Here is a 19997-nt window from a genome sequence, read left to right on the forward strand (position 1 = left end):
AATTTATAATTTTTGACTCCCAAAAATGATAAATTTTCAAATCCTTCCTTATTTGAGCTACGTGGGAAGTCATAATAGTAAGGACTTTAAAATCAATTAAATCTTATCTTATACAAATTATCTAATTATTTGAACAAAGCAACATAACTATAACACTTTTCATGTTAAAAATAAATTTTGCATTGAAAAATATATTTTTTTAGTATTTCCTAATATTTTGGATCTTCAAATCAACTATATTTGTGCGTTAAAAACTTTATTATTTGAACTATATAGAAAGTCCTGACATTAAGTAGATTGTATAAATTATTTCTTATTTGCATTATGTAACATAAATATTTTGTAAAAGACAAGTAATTCCAAATATAAAATCCACAAAGAATAAGTAAGAACGCGGCTATTACTTGTTGTAGGTGTGATATTCCTTGTCATATAATTTTAATCAATTATTCTATATAATTTAACTATTTTAGTAAAAGTAAAAAATTAAAAAGAGAAAGATTAAGTAGAAAACTATAATTAAAATCGATAATGTTGGTCGACACTCCTTTAATTTTCCTTATACTTAACTAAAGATTTTTAACCGATCATAAGCTAAGACCAATTAGTTATATATATTCATTACTTAGTAAAAAAGAAAAAGAAAAAATAGAGAAAGACTTCTTATGAATAATTAAGTTTGATTCTCTGGTCATACATTAGCATGTCCATTAAACTCCAATTAAATTCCACGTTTGAAAATTTTATGTACGAAATATGAATACACATTGTAATAAATATTAAAATTAGGTATAATTAATCTAATACCCACAATTAGTATACTTTTTAACTCAATATCAAATTCTAGAAATACTTTAGAAATGACACTTAACAACCGCACATTAGATATAGATTGAGTTCTACTCCTTCCCTTATATCGTGAAACACATTTCCCTCTGAGTCTTTATCACACCGAAACTAGAGGTGAGGCATCTCACTTTGTTAATGGCGTTGTGAGCAAGAAAGGCCATGAAAAGAGAAGAAAAGTGTGAGGAATTAATGGAATAGTAGTCAGAAGACTAGCTAGTATCACAACCTTTCATCCTTAAAGTTAAAAATCATGACAAAAGAAAAAAGAATATGTACATTACCTCCTTTCAACTCCACCTTCTCACACTATATGTAAAGTTATATATATATATACACTTATTTCCTTGATAATTATATATATATAATACTTAGAAGTACTAGGTATTTTACACATAAACATAAATAATGATAAAAATGTCACCACCAGCTCGCTCTTTGATATTTGGGGTCGTCTTTTTCTTGTTTTTATCAATATTTTCATTCAGTACAACTAATGCTCATAGTTGCACAGAGGGATTCTTGTCAGAGGCGAAGCGGAGAAATCTAGTAGTAACATTTTGCAAGCGATATCAAGAAAGCAACGGAGTTGAAATAGCCATGAAGCTGAAGGAAAAACCTCGAAGGCTCGACATAATGGTGGGAGCTATGTTAGAAGAAGGAACAGGGTGGCTAGCCTGGGGTTTGAACCCTGGCCCAGAAGCTAGAATGGTTGGCACACAAGCTCTCATTGGTATCAAGAACAAGAGCAATTTACTTTGGGATACTTACAACATCACCACCTATACAAAGTTTGGTTGTCAACTCTTGCCTTCTCCAATTGACTTGAACATTAGCAATTTTAATTTCAGTTACATTGATTACCTTCAGTATCATGTCATAAAAGCAACTATTGTTCTTGATCCATTAAAATATGATGTGTCGAGATTAAATCATGTGTGGCAAGTTGGAGTTGATGTGGATGCAGTAGGGAAGGAACCAAAGATGCATGCTAAAGCACTCAGGAATTATGATAGTACTGAAACAATTAACTTGATGACTGGTAAAGGTCGAGGCAATAGAGTCCATACATCTAACCTGATAAGACAAGTAAGCCTAAGCTTCTCTTACTCTTGAGTTTTCTTTAATTTCCCCTTAATTTATCTCTTTGTCATGCCCAATTATAGAAAGCACCCATTTTATATAACTTTAGAGAGAAATTCTACTAATTATATTAAAAGGACTTTCTGGTTAGAAAACGAGCTTATTATATTGGTCAACGCATGTATTTGCATAAATGCAAGAAGAAGAAAAAAGGCGATAAAGTAAAAGGTTACGCTCTTATCCCTTTTCTTTGTAAAAATAGCACGGGCTAGCTATTTTTCGGACTGGTAATCGAAAAATAGTCAGCGTTTGCAAAGTTATTGAAAAATAGTTATTGTTCTGCTGAAACACAGAAATTAAAGTTCCAGCATAATATACTGGATTATAAAGCTCTAGCGTATAAACTTTCAGCATATTATGTTGGAACTCCAGCACACGGAAAGTTCCAGTATAATATGCGGGATTATGGAACTCCTGCATATAAATTTCCGGCATATTATGATGGAACTCCAGCATATTATAAATTTTCAACATATTATGATGGAAGCTCATATGTCAAAAATTTCGAACTCCAGTATATTATGATGGAATATTTTCGGATTTTTAATAGTATTTTTGTTCAGATTTTATCTTTACATGAAATATGGCTAAATTTTAACTACTTTTAAAATTGTGGCTATTTTTTATTTACCAGTTATAAATATAGTTATTTCTGATTTTTTTTTCCCCTTTTTTTTTCTTTTTTGTAAATTTCTTTTCTTTTTAGCATATTTAAAAGAGAACAATACATTCCTATATTTAGAAATAGGATAATACTCCCTCCGTCTCAAATTATCCGTCGTGATTTTTAAAAATAGTTGTCTCAAATTATTTGTCATTTTAGAAGTTCAAGACAAAATAAATTATATTTTTTCCAATTTACTCTTAATAATAATTATTCTTGAAGATGGAGACGGTACATAAATAGAATAATTATTCAATAAAGAGAGATTAATTTTAAGACATAAATAAGGGTAAAATAGTCCAAAGCCCCTCCTAATTAATATTTCTTAAAGGACATGTAAAGGAGAAACACGACAGATAATTTGAAACGGAGGGAGTAACACTTTTGGTCTCTTTATTGGTTACTTTAACGGAGGCCGCACATTAATGCGTTGGCAATATTTTATTGGGTCATGTGGCCATTTTTTGTCAGACACACATACGGGTAATGTTACCCGCCCCAATTACTTTGGATATATGCGTTTTATACCCTCCCTCTTCCGTCTTTCTCTTGCCAAAAGAATCACTCCATCTCTTTAATTTCCACCATTGAAACAAAGTTTATATCCTGTTTGGCGAAATTGGAGAAATCAGTTTATTTTGATAAGTATTTTTTTTAAAAGTGCTTTTGAAAAATATTTTTGGAGAGATACAGTTTGTGTTTGGCTAATCACTCTAAAAAGCACTTTTGAGCAATAATTTATGTTTGGCCAAGCTTTTCAAAAAGTGCTTTTAATTTTCAAATTACGAATAAGGACATGAATAGATTTACTTAATAATTAATATTATAAGTAAATAAATAATCTCAAAATTTTGTTATTACAAGCACTAATTAAACCTTTTCATTTTATTTAAGTAAAATATGAAAATAAAATTTAAAAGTACGTAATTCTTTTAATATAAGTTAAATATATTAAAAATCATTCAACAAATATAAAAGCATTCACTCCTAAAGTCACTATATATTGGAAAGCTATTTTAAAAATAATAAGAAATATTTATATATTAATATCCTAAGTATTAGGTTTAACGGTTATTTTGGTATATACTATATTTTGTTAAGGGTATTTTTAGTAAGATGAAAAGTCAAAGCTGTTTTTACTTCTGCTTTTGAGAAGAAGCTACTTTTTTCTGCTTCTCAGAAATTGCTTCTGCTTATTCCTAAAAATATTTTTTCCCCAAAAATACTTGGCCAAATACCTAAGTTAGGAAAAAAAAATATTTTTGAGGAAAAAAAAAATACTGGCCTGCTGACACTACTAAAAATTCGGCAAAAACCGACCAAGGTCGACCGACCAACTTTGGTCGGTCAAAAAACCGATCAAAAAACCGATCAAAGTTGGTCGGTTTTTCAAAAAAAAAATTAAAATATTTTTTTTTTACGAAACCGACCAATTGGCGCAAAAATGCGGGAAACTATTTTTGAGTCCCGCAAAATTTATGTTTAAAGAAACCGACCAACTTTGGTCGGTTTTTCAATTAAAATAAATAAAAATTAATATTAAAAAAACCGACCAAAATTGGTCGGTTAATTCGGCGGGTCATTTAAAAAAACCGACCAACTTTGGTCGGTAATTTTACTTTTTAATAAAACCGACCAACTTTGGTCGGTTATTTTCGTGCGAAAATGTAATTAAAGAGTATAAATCAAATAAAAGACAATCTTAAAATAAAATGTACCAATGGTCTAGTGGTAGAATAGTATCCTGCCACAGTACAGACCCCGGTTCGATTCCCAGATGGTTAATCTTTTTATTACATAATTAAAATACCGACCAACTTTGGTCTGAAAAAACCGACCAACTTTGATCGGATTGTTTTGCAATATATATTTTTTTGAATTTAATTGACCGACCAAAGTTGGTCGGTAATTTCCGGCCAACTTTGGTCGGTATTCCTTTCCGACCACAAAAATACCGTCCACACATAAATGGTCGCGTTTTGGTCGGTTTTTGGCCATTACCGACCAACGTTGATCAATTTTTACCGAATTTCTAGTAGTGTGAGAAGCTCGGCCAAACAGGCTATAAGGGGCGCTCGATCTTCTTTTTCCTCCCTTCTTTTTTTTTTTTTTTCCCTTCTATCCACCAAAAGAATTCACAACATTTAATTAGACTCAGTTTATGTACTCAATATTCAATTTATCTTGCTTCTCTGTTCTTTCGAATTCGACTAAATATAGTTTCTTGTCAAGACGCATTTTAGATTCTAAAGATGGGTGTCAACATGATTCATGACATTGACCAATACCCATTCAATTTTATGTCAACGTTTCACCCAATTCCATGTTAAAAACGTCGCTGAAAGTAGATCTCGAAGTTCCGTTCATAATATTCAGAAAATAAAACACAATTGTAGCTTACAAGAAAAAATGAAGAACATTTGTTGAGCTTGAATGCAGTAAAACCTGAAGGATCCTTTTTTCTCTTTTTATCTGATTAAAAATTGAAAGCCGATTAAGGGAAATTTTGAGCACATTGTAGCAACATTGCCAAAAGAGAATGTTTTTTCTTACTTAAAAGCACATTCATTTCCATAAACAGATCAACTCCTTGTAGTTAGATTTTCCTATAAATGAACAGATGTTTGACATATAGGCGAGAGACCAGAAAGAGAAAGGAGAGAGAGAGAGAGAAAGAGAGAGAGAGAGAGAAGCGGGTCCAAGAAGAAGATAGCATGATTAGCATCCCCCTATTTTAATCGGGTTATAAAATAAATAGGGCAGACAAGAAAAAAGGGACGGGACCCATATATATGGACTGAAACCAGGAGCCACGTGGCCCAATAAAATATTTTTAACGAATTAAATGTGAGGTCCACAAATTCTACTGTCAAATCGAGCGGTAACTTTTACAATAGAGATAACTATGATGGCAATTTTGGACCAAAAATGAACCGAGGATAATTTTAAACCATTTACCAGATAGGGTTAATTTAATCATTTTATGTAATTATAATTTTGATCCCTTTATACTTGAAATATATTACATTTAGATTAGTTCTTACTGTAGCACATGTGGGTTAAATGATGTCATGGTATATTTGTTAATTTAAAAAGATTCATAAGTCAGGGGATCGAAAGCGCACATTTTCAATTACTTGAAGGTTAAATTTGCTTGACAATATTAGAAGGACTAAAACTAAAATTGGGCAACATTTGAGGTACTAAAAATGCAAATTTTTCTTTTGGGATTAATCTAAGTTTAAACTTTTCTTTTGATTCTTAATATCGGAATTTTATAGCTACGAAAATATCAAGACTTGTTTACTACCCTAAGTTACAAAATTTTTCTTAAACTCTATATCCAATCAAAAAAAAAAAAATTATATGTCCAATCAAACAAGTTCAAATGTATAAAATGAAATGGAGGGAGAAAATTGTAGAACTTTCAAGTTTAAAAAGTTTATACTACATAAATTAACTTCGTGCTGTCAAACCCTATAAATAAAATTATAAATAGCCTAATAGATTTTACTGTAGAGCACCTATAAAGCTACCTGCACGGACCAATATAAAGCTAATAGATTACCATAAGATTTTTTAACATACTCTAACCGATAGCTACATTAACGAATCTTGATGCATAATAGTTTAATCTGCCGTGTATATGTCACGTGGATCTATGTGAACTCAATAACTTTTATTCGAACCTTGTATATAACTTAAGAAATTCACTTAATATTAATAAATATTTAAATGCAAATTCAATTACTATTGTATAATAACTTGAGTTTGGTGCAGGAACTCACCAACTTTAAATTTTAAATCCGAATCTATTGATCATTTGATAATAAATTTGCAGGTTCATGGAGTATTAAATATCATTGGGTGGGGTACATTGCTGCCCATTGGCGTGCTTATAGCAAGGAATTTCAGAGAGTACCCTTTACCTTGTTCGGGATGGAAAAGTTACCATATTTCATGCCAGTCAGTTGGATACATTGTGGGATCAGCGGGTTGGGCTGTCGGAATATGGCTTGGCAAAGCATCCAAATACTACTCCTTTCCCAAACATGGAATTTTTGGCATCTGCATTTTCACTTTTGCCACTTTACAAGTAAGACTCTCTATCTCTCTCAATCTCGATATATATTAAGGATAAACTCAGAATTTGCCAATATTTCACAAATTAATAAGCACAAATTGCCCTTTTTATTTAGATATTATTCCCTTTGTCCCAATTTATGCGACGTTGTTGAACTGGGCATAAAAATTAAGAAAGAAAGAAAAAAATATTTTTAAAACTTGTGATCTAAAACAAGTAATAATAAATATTTGTATAGTTTAAAATCATCTCATTTAAGGTAAAATAAAAAATTTAAAATCAAATTATTTTTAAATATAAAAACAATATGAACAACTTAACACATAAGTTGGAATTTAACAAGGAAACATTATCATCTTTTATTCTAGTCTCCTATACTTGTTCGTCAAAAGTAGATGATACGCAAGTGGGTGGGTAATTTATCACGATATTATTTTATCACGAGTTTAGTTGCATTTTCTCTTCTCCAATTAGCAATCTCAGAATTAGTTAATCCCCGTATATCCCATCTTTAATCGATGAATTAAATGTTTACCAATAAAAGTTTATCTATTTAATAAATTTATCATTATTTGATCTCCGTATTATAATCTCGATTTAACTTGTTCACCAACCAAGTGATCCTTAAGAGTACACACATATATATGAAGAATTAAAATTATATATACTGACAGTGTAAAGAAATTCTAACGGTCAGTATAGTTTAATTGATTATAGCAAGTTATATATTTTCTAGGTTTATACAAACATCCAACCCTTTCCTTGTAATTCTGTTTGGACTTTGGAGTAATGAACGAGTTGGGTCTGCCTAAGCCCACATCAATCTGATGGAGAAAATTATTTTATAGGTTATCAAATTAGAATTAATACAGACAGTCATATATATTGTATTATTATTGTTGGTCACTTTAATCTGATGGTATAAAATCTATACATTGTTATTGTAAATAGACCCGCTATTTTAATTTTTACTGTTTAAAATTAACACAAAATTATTACTTTATTGAGAACTTAAACCAATAAAAAGAATTGCAATTTAGAATAAATTGTCTGTTGATATTCTTAACGAGTTGATTTTTTGATGTCTCTTTAACTTAAAATTTTCGACTATCTCGCTTGATGAACAAAAGGTCTCTGATCATTTGGTTTACCACATACAGATGCTGTTTCTCAAACTTAAACCGGACGATGAAAGTAAGTGTCGCGATTATCGGAACATGTTCCATCATGTTCTTGGATATTCATTACTTGTCGTGAGTTGTATCAACATAGTGAAAGGGCTAAGAATAATGTATTTGGACGAAAATTACTGGGTACCAGCTTATTTCGGAGTTGCTGGCTGCCTCGCTTTCATCTTTCTAGTCTTTGAAATTGTCTCCTGGTTCAATTTCTTATGCGACAAGTTTCAGCTTAGGGTCCTATGTGACAAAGACACAGCAAACGACAAAGCAAATTCTAAAAAGGTTTCAAGAGATGATGGCAAAGTGCAGCCTAGCGATACACCAAAAAACAACTAATTAAGAGACACCAATAAAGTAGGAAAATCCGGAACGCAGTCAGTTGCTGCCATTTTTCCTTTTGTTTTGGCTCGATTCTATTCTGCTTTGTCCAATGTGTGAGTTAGTGTTTGGAGCTTTTCGTTTCTTAATTTTTATAAACATATTTGTGTGTACTAATAAATTGGCAAGGGATTTTATTCAGCATATATATGATGTAAGTATTAAAAAGCTTATCCGATCCAAAACTGGACAGTCCGCAAGTGGCTTAGCGAGCATCTGTCCACTAACCGAACTTTCAATCCACATCAGCCAACATTCCCAAACATAATGTAACAAACAACTCTACGATAGATAGCGTAACAGTACGTAGGAAATTACTGAGAGTAATACCGTACGTCAAATCTCACACCCTCAATCGTTATGGAGCATCTAAGAATCTTAATACAATCGAATTGGGTCATATAGTCCCAGTAAAAGATAAATTAACATAAAAATAGCCTTCACCGGGACAAAGCGAATGTCTCACCGCTGCAACGGTCGAGAGAGTGATGCGCTAACTAGGAGTCAGCTGTGGTATCAAATATAGTATATGTACAAATTAATTAAGCATTATCGGCCTGCGTCTAACAGCCTAGGACAATCTTTTATAAGAAATTCGTGAATGCATGTAATTATGCGAAGGCATGATCAATACTTTATACCCTATTTGAGTATATGCACCGTCTAATCCACTAAGCATATTCCAACACACAGTTTATGACATAAGATGAGAAAATGTAGACACATACAATGTATTTTTTTTTATTTTTTTTAAAATAAAACCACGACGAGGTAGTTCAAATTTATTCAAACAAAAGCATGGATAGAAAGTCGTAGGGGAACTATGCCGCGACCCTACAGAATAAACTTGGGAGAAAGAGGCATATCCTTGTCACGACCCAAAATCCCAATCAAAGGGTCGTGATGACGCCTAACACCACATACTCGGCAAACCAACGAATAACAAAAATAAATACAATACAAAACGTAAAATAACATAATATCATAAATAAAGATAATACTCAGAAAACAATATATCATGTTTAAAACCAACGACCATCTAACACCTCTCAGAAACTGGAGTCACTGAGTACATGAGCGTCTACACAATAACTAAATACCAAGCCTGAAATAAAGAATACACTCTTCGAAGCGAAAACACAGTAACGGGACTATGAGATAGGTGACTCCAAGGCCTACGAACGAGAGTGCAGTACTAACTCGAGTCTCCTCGAGCAGCAAGCTAGTCTGTCCTCGTGGTACCAGTAGGACCAACACCAAAATCTGTTCAAGAAATACATAAGTGTAGTATGAGTACAACCAACCCAATGTACTCCATTAGTCTCGAGCCTAACCCTGACAGGTAGTGACGAGGCTAAGACAAGATACCTATATATAAACATGTGCAGTTAAGTAATGAGAAAGTAACGAGAGACATAATAATAGGATGGCAAGTAAAATAGCAAGTAAGATGACCAGATAAATAATAAGAGAGAGATAACAGGTATAAAACCAAGAAGATATAGAACGAGAAAATACGACTAAGGTATGCCTTCACAAGCAACTCCAAACAAGCCTTTCAAAAATAACCATGAAACAACATAACCAAGTCTTGTTCATAAGCCAAACCCTCAGCTAACCTCTCCAAAGCAATTTCACAGAAGAAATATCCTAAGATCTCAACTTTCAAACATACCGATCTAGAATAGTTACTGACTCTTGTTCATAAGCCAAATCCTCATCTAGATGCACTGTACTGAAATCCAAAACATGTGACTTGTTTTCATGATACTTCCGAAGTATAGAAACATGAAATACTGGATGTACCCTTGCTAGACTGGAATGTAATATAAGCCTATAAACAACCTCTCCAACTCTCTCTAAGATCTCAAATTGGCAAATAAACCTCGGGTCTAACTTGCCCTTCTCCCAAATCTCATCACGCCCTTCATAGGAGAAACTTTAAGAAGTACCTTCTCGACCTCTATATAAGCCACATCACAGACCTTCTTGTCTGGATAACTCTTCTGCCTGCTCTGTGCTGTACGAAGGAGATTCTGAAGCAACTTCACCTTCTCCAAAGTATCACGAACCAAATCCGTACCAAACATCCTAGCCTTACTAGGCTCAAACCAACCAATAGGAGAACGCCACCACCTATAATATAAGGCCTCATACGACTCCATCTAAATGTTGGACTGGTAGTTATTGTTGTAGGCAAACTCCACCGATGGTAGAAACTAGTCCGACCAGCCTCCAAAATCAATAACGTAGGCCATCAACTTATCCTCAAGGATATGGATAGTACGCTCGTACTTGCCATCCATCTGTAAGGCCCTGTAAAATTTTGCAAAGAGAAATATAATGTTTCGTGGTGCCGGATTGGGCTTACGTGTTTGAGGATTGTATAAATTCTTAGCTCGGACTTTTTGGATTGAACAATGCACTGAGGGATAAAGAAAAAAATTTTGGCAGAGAAATGCATTTCTGCGGTCCAGTATGTGACCGCAGAATCACTCTGCGGACCGCATAATGGCGGCAGAGTGAGAAAGGAGAGGGGTAGTTTTGGATGCCATTCTACGGTCGACTATGCGGCCGCAGAACTGTTCTGCGATTCACTATGCGACCGCAAAACAGGTCTGCGGGCCGCATAGTAACCGCAGACCGAGGCAGAGTTTTTGCTAGTTTTAGACACCAATTATGCGGCCGATATGCGGTCCGCATACCGATTATGAGATCGCATATGCGATCGCAAACCTTGTTCCGGAGCTTCATTTTTTGGTTTTTAAAACCCGACCCTACTTCGTTAAATACACGCTTTGGGCCATTTTTGAGCTAAAATCTGATATTTTAGAGTGAGAAAGAGTGCCATAGAGTGAGAAGGTATTCTCAATAATTGTTCTTCAATTCTTGCTCAAAGTTTGGAAGATTACGAAGGGAAACTCACTAGGTCTTCATCCTAGAGGTAAGATTTTACACCCTAACTCTCAATTTTGAATTTTTTCTTGAAATGGGTAATTAGCAGCTAATTTTTGGGCATGAGGGTTTTTTATTTTATATGCATGTGTTATCAAAGTGTGTAGGAAGATTGTTGAGCTAAAAATGGTAAAGATTGTGTTGTGGGATGATGGAATCCTACATAAAAGGACCTTGAAACCTTAATGCACATCTAGTGTTTGATAAAATGCTCGAATGAGCTAAAACCATGAGCATCTTCCTAATTTTGGTCCATTTGTTATATTTCTAAAATAGATTGAAGTTACTAAGAATTTCAAAATATTTTAGAGTTTAAGGAAGCTCTATTGAGGTATGTTGGTTAAACTCTTCTTTAAGAATTGGAACCCCAATATCCTTGTAAGTTCCAATATATCTATTACAAGTTGAGTATTATGGATAAGTTTTTTGACAAAGATATATGTTCAATTCGTGTTTCAAGTGCTTTTATCATACTGTATTATAAATTTAGGATGTGTTTCAAACTATGGATTGTGTATCTACGTGTTATGATTCCAAGTCGTGATTTAAGTGAAAAACTATTATTCCAAATTGTGTAGAGATTGTGATTGGGGTTACACCTCCACCCGTATATATTGGGGTGAGGCGGAAGAGCCGCTTTGTGTATGATTTTGATATTGTTGTTGAACCATCACCCGCATATACATATTGGGGTGAGGCGGCATGACCGCTTTGTGTAGGTATTGGTATCGTTGATGCATTTTCCACCCGCATGTACTGGGGTGAGGCGACATAGCCGCTTTGTGTAGGTTTTTGATACTGTGGTTATATCTCCACCCGCATACATTGGGGTGAGGCGGTAGGGCCGCTTTAGTAGAGTTTTAGTATTGTGTTTAAATCTCCACCCGCATACATTGGGGTGAGGCGGCTTTGTGTGGGAACGGTTACAGAGGATCTCATATTAAATTCTATAAATGTTAATGACAGCTCTTGATAAGCTTGCTTTGGTTTAAACGGTTAACTATGCTATTCTATTATCGCCCTGGTTCATCATATTTACATTGTATTTCCAAATTCTTTAATTGGTGTTTAGTTTTCATACTAGTACTATTCGACATGTACTAACGTCCCTTTTACCGGGGGCGCTGCATCTTTAATGGATGCAGGTGGTTCCATAACAGAGGATATTGACCAGTGATAGTGGTGCTCATTCTTCCCAGCTAACTTGGTGAGCCCCATCTCATTCCGGGGTTGTGTATCTTTTGTTTCGTATGTGTTATTGTATTTTGAGGTATAGTCGGAGCCTTGTTGCCAGCACTATCATTGTACTCTTTGGTATTTTAGAGGCTCCGTAGACATAGTGTGGGTTGTGTATTGGTGCTGGGAAAGACAAACTATGTTATGTTGTGGGTGTATTACTTGTTCTATTTAAGACGTTAAAAATGATGGAACTATTGATAATGAATTGGTATTGTGGACATGAACACCTTTTTGTATAATTAATGAAAATATGTATTATCTCCATTCATGGGTGAGTTGGGTAGAAGGAAATCTAACATGCTTGCTCGATCGGGTTCACTCGGTTGAGCGCCGGTCGCGCTCCCCGACTTTGGGGCTTGACACCATCTGCGGATGAAATGCAATGATGAGCTCCACCTGCGTGCCCAACTTACACGGAACAGCTCTCTAAAAGTGTGAAGTGAACTACGTGCCACGGTCCGAGATGATAGAAATAGCACACCGTGCAGCTAAAAAATTCTCTAATATAGATCTGAGCCAACATCTCTGAAGTGTAGGAAATCATCACCAGAATGAAGCACGCGAACTTGGTCAATCAGTCCACAATGACTCAAATAGCATCATACTTCCTCGGCGTTTGTGGTAATCTTACCAAGTCTATAGTAATGCACTCTCACTTTCACTCCGGTATCACCAACCTCTAAATCAAACTACCTGGTTTCTGATGTTTATACTTCACCTGCTGGCAATTCAAGCACCGTAAGACATGCCTAACAATGTCTTTCTTCATTTTCTGCCACCAATAATGCTATTTAAGTCATGATACATCTTCATGACACCTGGATAAATAGAATACCGCGAGTTATGAGCCTCCTCAAGAATCAACTCTCTCAAACTAACAACATTCGAAACACAAATCTAATCTTGAAGCCGCATAACACCATCATCTCCAATCACAACCTTCTTAGCAGCACCCCCTTGAACCATGTCTTTCAACACCAACAAGTGAGGATTATCAAACTGGCGAGCCTTGATGCGCTCCGACAAAGAGGAGTGTGCAACAATACAAGCAAGAACTCTACTAGGCTCCAAAATATCCAACCTCACAAATCTGTTAGCCAAGGCCGAACATCCCTAGCTAATGTCCTCTATACAACTGGTATAAATGCCAAACTACCTACATCTCGCCTTCCTATTCAAGGTATCGACCACCACATTAGCCTTCCTCGGATGATACAATATAGTGATATCATAGTCTTTCAACAACTCCAACCATCTTAGCTGCCTAAAATTCAAATCCTTTTACTTGAACAAATGCTGGAGACTCTGATGATCAGTGTAGACCTCACACGACATGTCGTATAAGTAGTGCATCCAAATCTTGAGTGCGTGCACAATAGCTTCCAACTCCAAATCATGCACGAGATAGTTCTTCTCATGGATCTTCAACTGACGAGATGTGTAGACAATCACCCTACCCTCATGTATCAATACTGTACCAAATCCAATATCCGAAGAATCATAATACACAGTATAAGGCCCCAAACCGTGGGGCAACACCAACACTAGAGCTGTAGTCAAAGCAACCTTGAGCTTCTGAAAGCTCTCCTCACACTCATTAGACCATCTCAAAATAGAACCCTTCTAAGTCAACTTAGTCAATGGGGCTGCAATAGATAAATACCCCTCCACAAAGCGGCAATAGTAGCCTACCAAACCCAAAAAACTCTGGAACTCTATAACTCAAGTAGGTCTAGGCCAATTCTGAACTGCCTTAATCTTATTAGGATCAACCTTGATGCTATCACAAGACACAACATGACTTAACAATGCAACTGAGTCCAACCAAAATTGACACTCTAAAACTTGTCGTAAAGCTGATGATCCTCCAAAGTCTGAAGTACAATCCGCAGGTGCTTCTCATGATCCTTTCTTCTACGAGAGTAAACCATAATATAATCAATTAGTACAATCATAAAGGAATCCAAGTAAGGCTTGAACACTCGGTTCATCAAACCCATGAAAGCTACTACGATATTTGTCAACCTAAATGACATCACCAAGAACTCATAATGACCATAGTGAGTCCTAAAAGTTATCTTAGGGACATCCGAAGTCCTAATCTTCACTTTATGGTAGCTAGATCTCAAGTCAATCTTGGAGAATTGGCACCCTGAAGCTGATCAAATAGATCATCAATCCTAGGAAATGGATACTTGTTCTTAATAGTAACCTTGTTCAACTACCGATAGTCAATGCACATCCTCATCTATCCATCCTTCTTTTTTACAAACAATACCAGCGCACCCTAAGGAGAAATACTCGGTCTAATGAACCCCTTATTAAGAAAATCTTGCAACTGCTCCTTCAATTCCTTCAACTTAGTTGGAGCCATACAATGGGATAGAAATAGGCTAAGGGCCTGGAACCTATTGATGACCAATTTTGGCCCTTCCTTTTTTATCATTAATTTAATATGCTTCCTCATCAATAGTAACATAATAAAGTATATTCCAACTATTTATATTTTTTACATCTAAACCTACCTTATATTTTTGCATAATAATAATGAAAATAGCTATTAATATTAATTATATATTTGTGATTATGTTGGTAGTACCAATTTTAGAAAATATGTTTATAAATTACCTGTATTTTAAGATTAATCGGCTATTTTATATAATTCCCAAACATATATATAATTAACTAATTACTTGAAGTATAAAATTAGCTTATAAATATGTAGATATGCAGCAGGTCATTAATAATGTATTTTGTTATGAATTATTATGAATAAGGAAGTGTTAATTAAATTAATTATCATAAAAGGGGTTAAGAATGAAATAGGTTATACCTGAAATTTCTAATTTTTAATTGAAATGGCTATTTTCTTAAATCCATCTTCAACCACTCACACCCATCAAAAGGCCCAAAGAAGCGGCCCAGTAACCCCAACCCAGTCCGAAAACCCTTAGCCCAGCTCCTCCTTCCACCTCAGTGATCCGCGCCACTATTAATGCACCAATCAGCGCGTACCATATCACCCGCTCGTCCCTCTCACAAAAGAAACACAAATAATCTCATCTGTTGATCTCCTCTCCATCAACGCCCACCTTTTTTCCCCCTTTATCAAATTTAATTCCCCACTCAAATTACCATTACCCTCCGATCATTCTTGATCCAACGGCCCTCAAGATACCCCTTTTATCATTTCTTTTTCTCACTAATCCCATTGATCAACGACTCACCTTCACTCAAACCCCAAACACTCATTTATCCTTAGGGTCAAAACTAATCTCTCATTCCCTTCAGAGACGGCTGCCCTCATTGTCTCTCCCTCTCTCATCTCTCAACCTTTACCCGTCGAACCCGAGCTTCAATTGGTGGTCCGCTATCGACCCCCACCTTCTATCCCCCCTTTTCTCTCACCATCCGTCTCTGAACCCTTATCTCCTATTACATTTTCCCCTATTCTTTCTTCTCCATCAAACCTCTGAGAAATGTAGAGGTCACAGAAACCCCTCATCTCTTACTTGTCCCGGTCAAATCTCTTATGCCATCATGGGATCTGGAAGATCCTTTGGTCCTATGGAAGAACCATTCAAGATTTTGCGAGCCAAAACATATTCGAGGCTCAGAGCTTTGATGATGGGGACGAACAGCCAGCTTCGAGCCTAACGACTATTTTTCCTTCAAATAAATCCTTCAAGACCTCTGAAAAGATGAGACCCCTCTCCATTTTATCTTTTCTATCTTTCTTTTTCTCCTCTCAACTCACATACCGTCACTATTTTGAAATTCAAAACCCTAACTTGGTAGTTGAGCCATAACTATGGCTATAAATACCAGAGTCAATAACCTTCAACAATATCACTAAACATCACGATAAAACTCACAACTCACTTCGATACACTCTTAATCGCTCAACTCTTATTTTCTCTTCTTTTCTTTTGTTCTCAAATCCGGCTGAGCTTGAGTTTCTGGTTTCAATTCTGAGATGAATCTTCGACAACCATGCTCCGCCCCTTAGTTTGCTGCACTACAGAAGGTTTGTCATCTTCTTCACTCCCTGTTTTCCTTTCTTAGTATGTCCATTAAATGCTCCTAATTGAATGCATGTTGTCTTGTGTAATTGTGCTTGATCATGCTATGCTTTGATGTCCAATTCTATAACTGGATGAAGAAATTATTTAGGGATTTATGTATGTCACGACCCAGAATCCTACCCTCGGGACCGTAATAGCATCAAATATTTCACTTGCTAGGAAAGCCAACGTTAGCTAAATTACTTACCAGTTTTAACAATTTAAGATCAAAACATTAATAATAATAATAATAAACTGTAATATTTTGAAATAGACTAATAAAACACTAAATGACGAAGTCTAATCATATCCCAGAATTTGGAGTCACGAATACATGAGCATCTAGAGTACTACAGATAAAGTCTGAACAAAATATAACTGTTAGAAACTAAATAAACAGTAAATACAGAATGGAAAGGGGACTTTAGGGTTGCAGACGTCGTGCATCTATACCTCAAATCTCCTAAAGTAGCTGAATCTGAGTAGTCTCATTACGTGCTGCCGTGACCAACATCGGTATCTGTATAAGAAATGAAGAAGTATAGTATGAGTATAACAGACACCATGTACTCTGTAAGTGCCGAGCCTAACCTCGACGAAGTAGTGACGAGGTTATGGCAAGTCACTTACAAATAACCTGTACGAAATAATAATAACAAAAAAACAGGAATAAAAATAAAGAAATAAACTCATATAAACGGACCCGAAGGTCAACTACCAGAGATCCCCAGAATAACAAAGTCTCAAGTCTCATATCACAATACCGAGGATAATTCAACAATCACAAGCAATTGCAACATATTAAATCCGTTGCGGCGCGCAACCCGATCTCACCATATCATCATATATTCATATCATAATCCGTTCTTATTCCTTCATATCATTTCAATACCAATTAATACCGTTGCGGCGTGCAACCCGATCCCCAAATAATTTTAAATCATTAACATAAACAACTCTACAATAATATTCACAAAATATCACACAAAGAAGGTGGAATGTACAGAAAAGTAAAGAACCACAGAATAAACGGAGGATCTCAAACATCTCGGAATCTCAAATTTTACCAATTAATCAATACAAAAAAGTTAAAAGGCTCACATAAGCGAAACAACCTAATAGAGTACATCTATAATGTGAAACATTAAAAGCAGATAAAATATGTGGTAATTAAGATATACAATTAAGACAAGTAGAAACACGTAAAAAATAGGCAAAACTTATGTGAGGAATGAACAAATTAAGGCAAGTAACAATCAAATGCCAAGTAGCAATTATATCATAGAAGTCAAGTAAAGCATGTAACAGTTAAAGCATATAACAAAAAATATCATGGAATAAAGAAAAACATGAAAATAAATACCCAAATCCCGCATGTTAAATCTCATGACAGCATATATACACTCGTCACCTCACATATACATCATTTTCCCACATAATTCACATAATTAATAATTTAACAAGTCCTAATTCCCTCAAGTCAAGGTTAGATACAACACTTACAGCAATCAATCAACCACGACCTTGCCCTTTGAACAAGCCTCCAAACCAACCAAATCTAGCAAATTATCGTTCAAACAATTCAAAATAAGCTTTAGAAACTACCCATTAATGAAAGAGGTTCAATTATTATTATTTTTTAAAAAGTCAACAAAAGACAACCATAGGCCCGCTTGGTCAAAACCCAAGATTCGGACAAAAACTCGATTACCCATACACCCCCGAGCCTTGTTATGTGATTTATTTTGAAATCCGACCTCAATTTGAGGTCTAAATTTCAATTTTACAAAATCTCACATTTCTACCCAAATCCCTAATTTCTACCATGGAAATCCTAAATTTGATGTTGAAATCTCATGAAAAGTAATGGGGAATTGAAAGAAAGTGGATTAGAGTTGCTTACCAATGATTTTGGGAAGAAGAAAAAATTCTTGAAAAATTGCCTCTAGAGTGTTTAGGGTTGAGATATGGTGTAAAATGAGCCAAGTCCCGTTTTCCCTCTTTTACCTAGCTACAGATGTTGCAATTATGAACACTTGTTCGCAATTGGGAGCATCGCAAATGCAAGAAACAGGTCGCGATTGCGAACTATGTCCCCAGCCTACTATAGTCGCAATTGCGACAGAAACATCGCAAATGTGATCTCCCGTCCAACTGCAAATGCGATCAAAGGTTTGCATTTGTGAATCTGTCTAAACCCAGGGCTCAATCGCAAATGCGCCCAACCCATCACAAATGCGAATCACGGGATATCCGCAATTGCAAACATTTCTTCGCAAATGTGAAGACTACCCTGCCTAGTCCCCCATCACAATTGCGAGCTCAAATTTTCCAAAGCAAAGTTCGCATTTGCGAACAGGTCTTCGCAATTGCGAGACCTGCAACCCAGCACCAGAACTGAAACACACCAGCAGTCCTTACACTATCCAAACTCATCTGAAACTCACCTGAGCCCCTTGAGCTCCAAATCAAAAATGCATACAAGTGTAATAACATCATACGAGCTTGCTCGTGTGATCAAATCACCAAAATAATATTTAAAACTACAAATGGAACATCAAAACGAATGAAATTTCAAAAGGAAACTCAAGAACAACTAGAATAACAACTAAGCATCCGAATCATATCAAACCAACTCCGAATTGCACCAAATTTTATAGAAAAGTTTCAAATACCAAAACGGACCTATACCAGCTCCCAAAATCAAAATCTGAACCCAATAGCTATAAAGTCAACCTACGGTCAAACCTAGGAAATTTCTAAACTTTCAAATTACTAGCATTCAGCAAAATAAGTCAAATCAACCTAGGGACCTTCGATTTCGATTCCGGGAATACACCCAAGTCTAAAATCACAATACAAACCTATTGGAATCGTCAAAATACTGATCCAGTATCATTTACAAAAAGATTTGACCGTAGTCAACTCAAGTTATTTTTAAAGCTAAAAATCATGTTTTCTTTAAGGTTTTACGTAAAATCTTTTCGGAAAAGGATACGGATTGTGCACGCAAAATGAGAAACATAAAATGGATCTAATAGAGGTCTCGAAACTCAGAAATAAGATCTAGTACTTAAAATGACCTATCGGGTCGTCATATTCTCCACCTCTAAAAGAAACATTCTTCCTATAACGGACATAGAAAAGTACATGCACTGGTGAAAAGTGTGGGTATCTACTCCGCATATCGGACTCGGACTCCCACGTAGCTACCTCAATTGGCTGACCTCTCCACTGCACTCTCGCAGAAGCATAACTCTCAGACCTCAACTTCCAGACCTGCCTGGCTATAATAGCCACCGGTTACTCCTCATAAGTCAAATCCTTGTCTAATTGGACTGAGCTGAAATCTAATACATAGGGCGGATCACCATAATACTTCTGAAGCATGGAAACATGGAACACTAGGTGAATTGCCGATAAGCTGGGTGTCAATGCAAGTT

At 35.4% G+C, this 19997-nt stretch overlaps 1 protein-coding gene across 1 annotated transcript; it reads left to right on the forward strand.

The window, feature by feature from the left end:
* The first annotated feature begins 1204 nt into the window (after positions 1–1204).
* LOC104105355 (cytochrome b561 and DOMON domain-containing protein At5g35735-like) lies at positions 1205–8467 on the forward strand. Its single transcript, XM_009613618.4, has 3 exons — positions 1205–1935; positions 6495–6749; positions 7898–8467. Exons 1-3 carry the CDS (start codon positions 1255–1257, stop codon positions 8252–8254), a joined length of 1293 nt encoding a protein of 430 aa, XP_009611913.1. The 5' UTR covers positions 1205–1254; the 3' UTR covers positions 8255–8467.
* Positions 8468–19997: the final 11530 nt, after the last annotated feature.

Source organism: Nicotiana tomentosiformis, chromosome 6 (genome assembly GCF_000390325.3).
Source record: "Nicotiana tomentosiformis chromosome 6, ASM39032v3, whole genome shotgun sequence".
In the NCBI taxonomy this organism is placed as follows: domain Eukaryota; kingdom Viridiplantae; phylum Streptophyta; class Magnoliopsida; order Solanales; family Solanaceae; genus Nicotiana; species Nicotiana tomentosiformis.

Excerpts from the sequence above, each read along its gene's own strand:
- LOC104105355 (XM_009613618.4), top strand. The coding sequence starts at position 1,255 with ATGATAAAAATGTCACCACCAGCTCGCTCTTTGATATTTGGGGTCGTC. Across the intron at positions 1,936-6,494 it reads CATCTAACCTGATAAGACAA|GTTCATGGAGTATTAAATAT; the intron begins GTAAGCCTAAGC and ends ATAAATTTGCAG. Across the intron at positions 6,750-7,897 it reads TCACTTTTGCCACTTTACAA|ATGCTGTTTCTCAAACTTAA; the intron begins GTAAGACTCTCT and ends TACCACATACAG.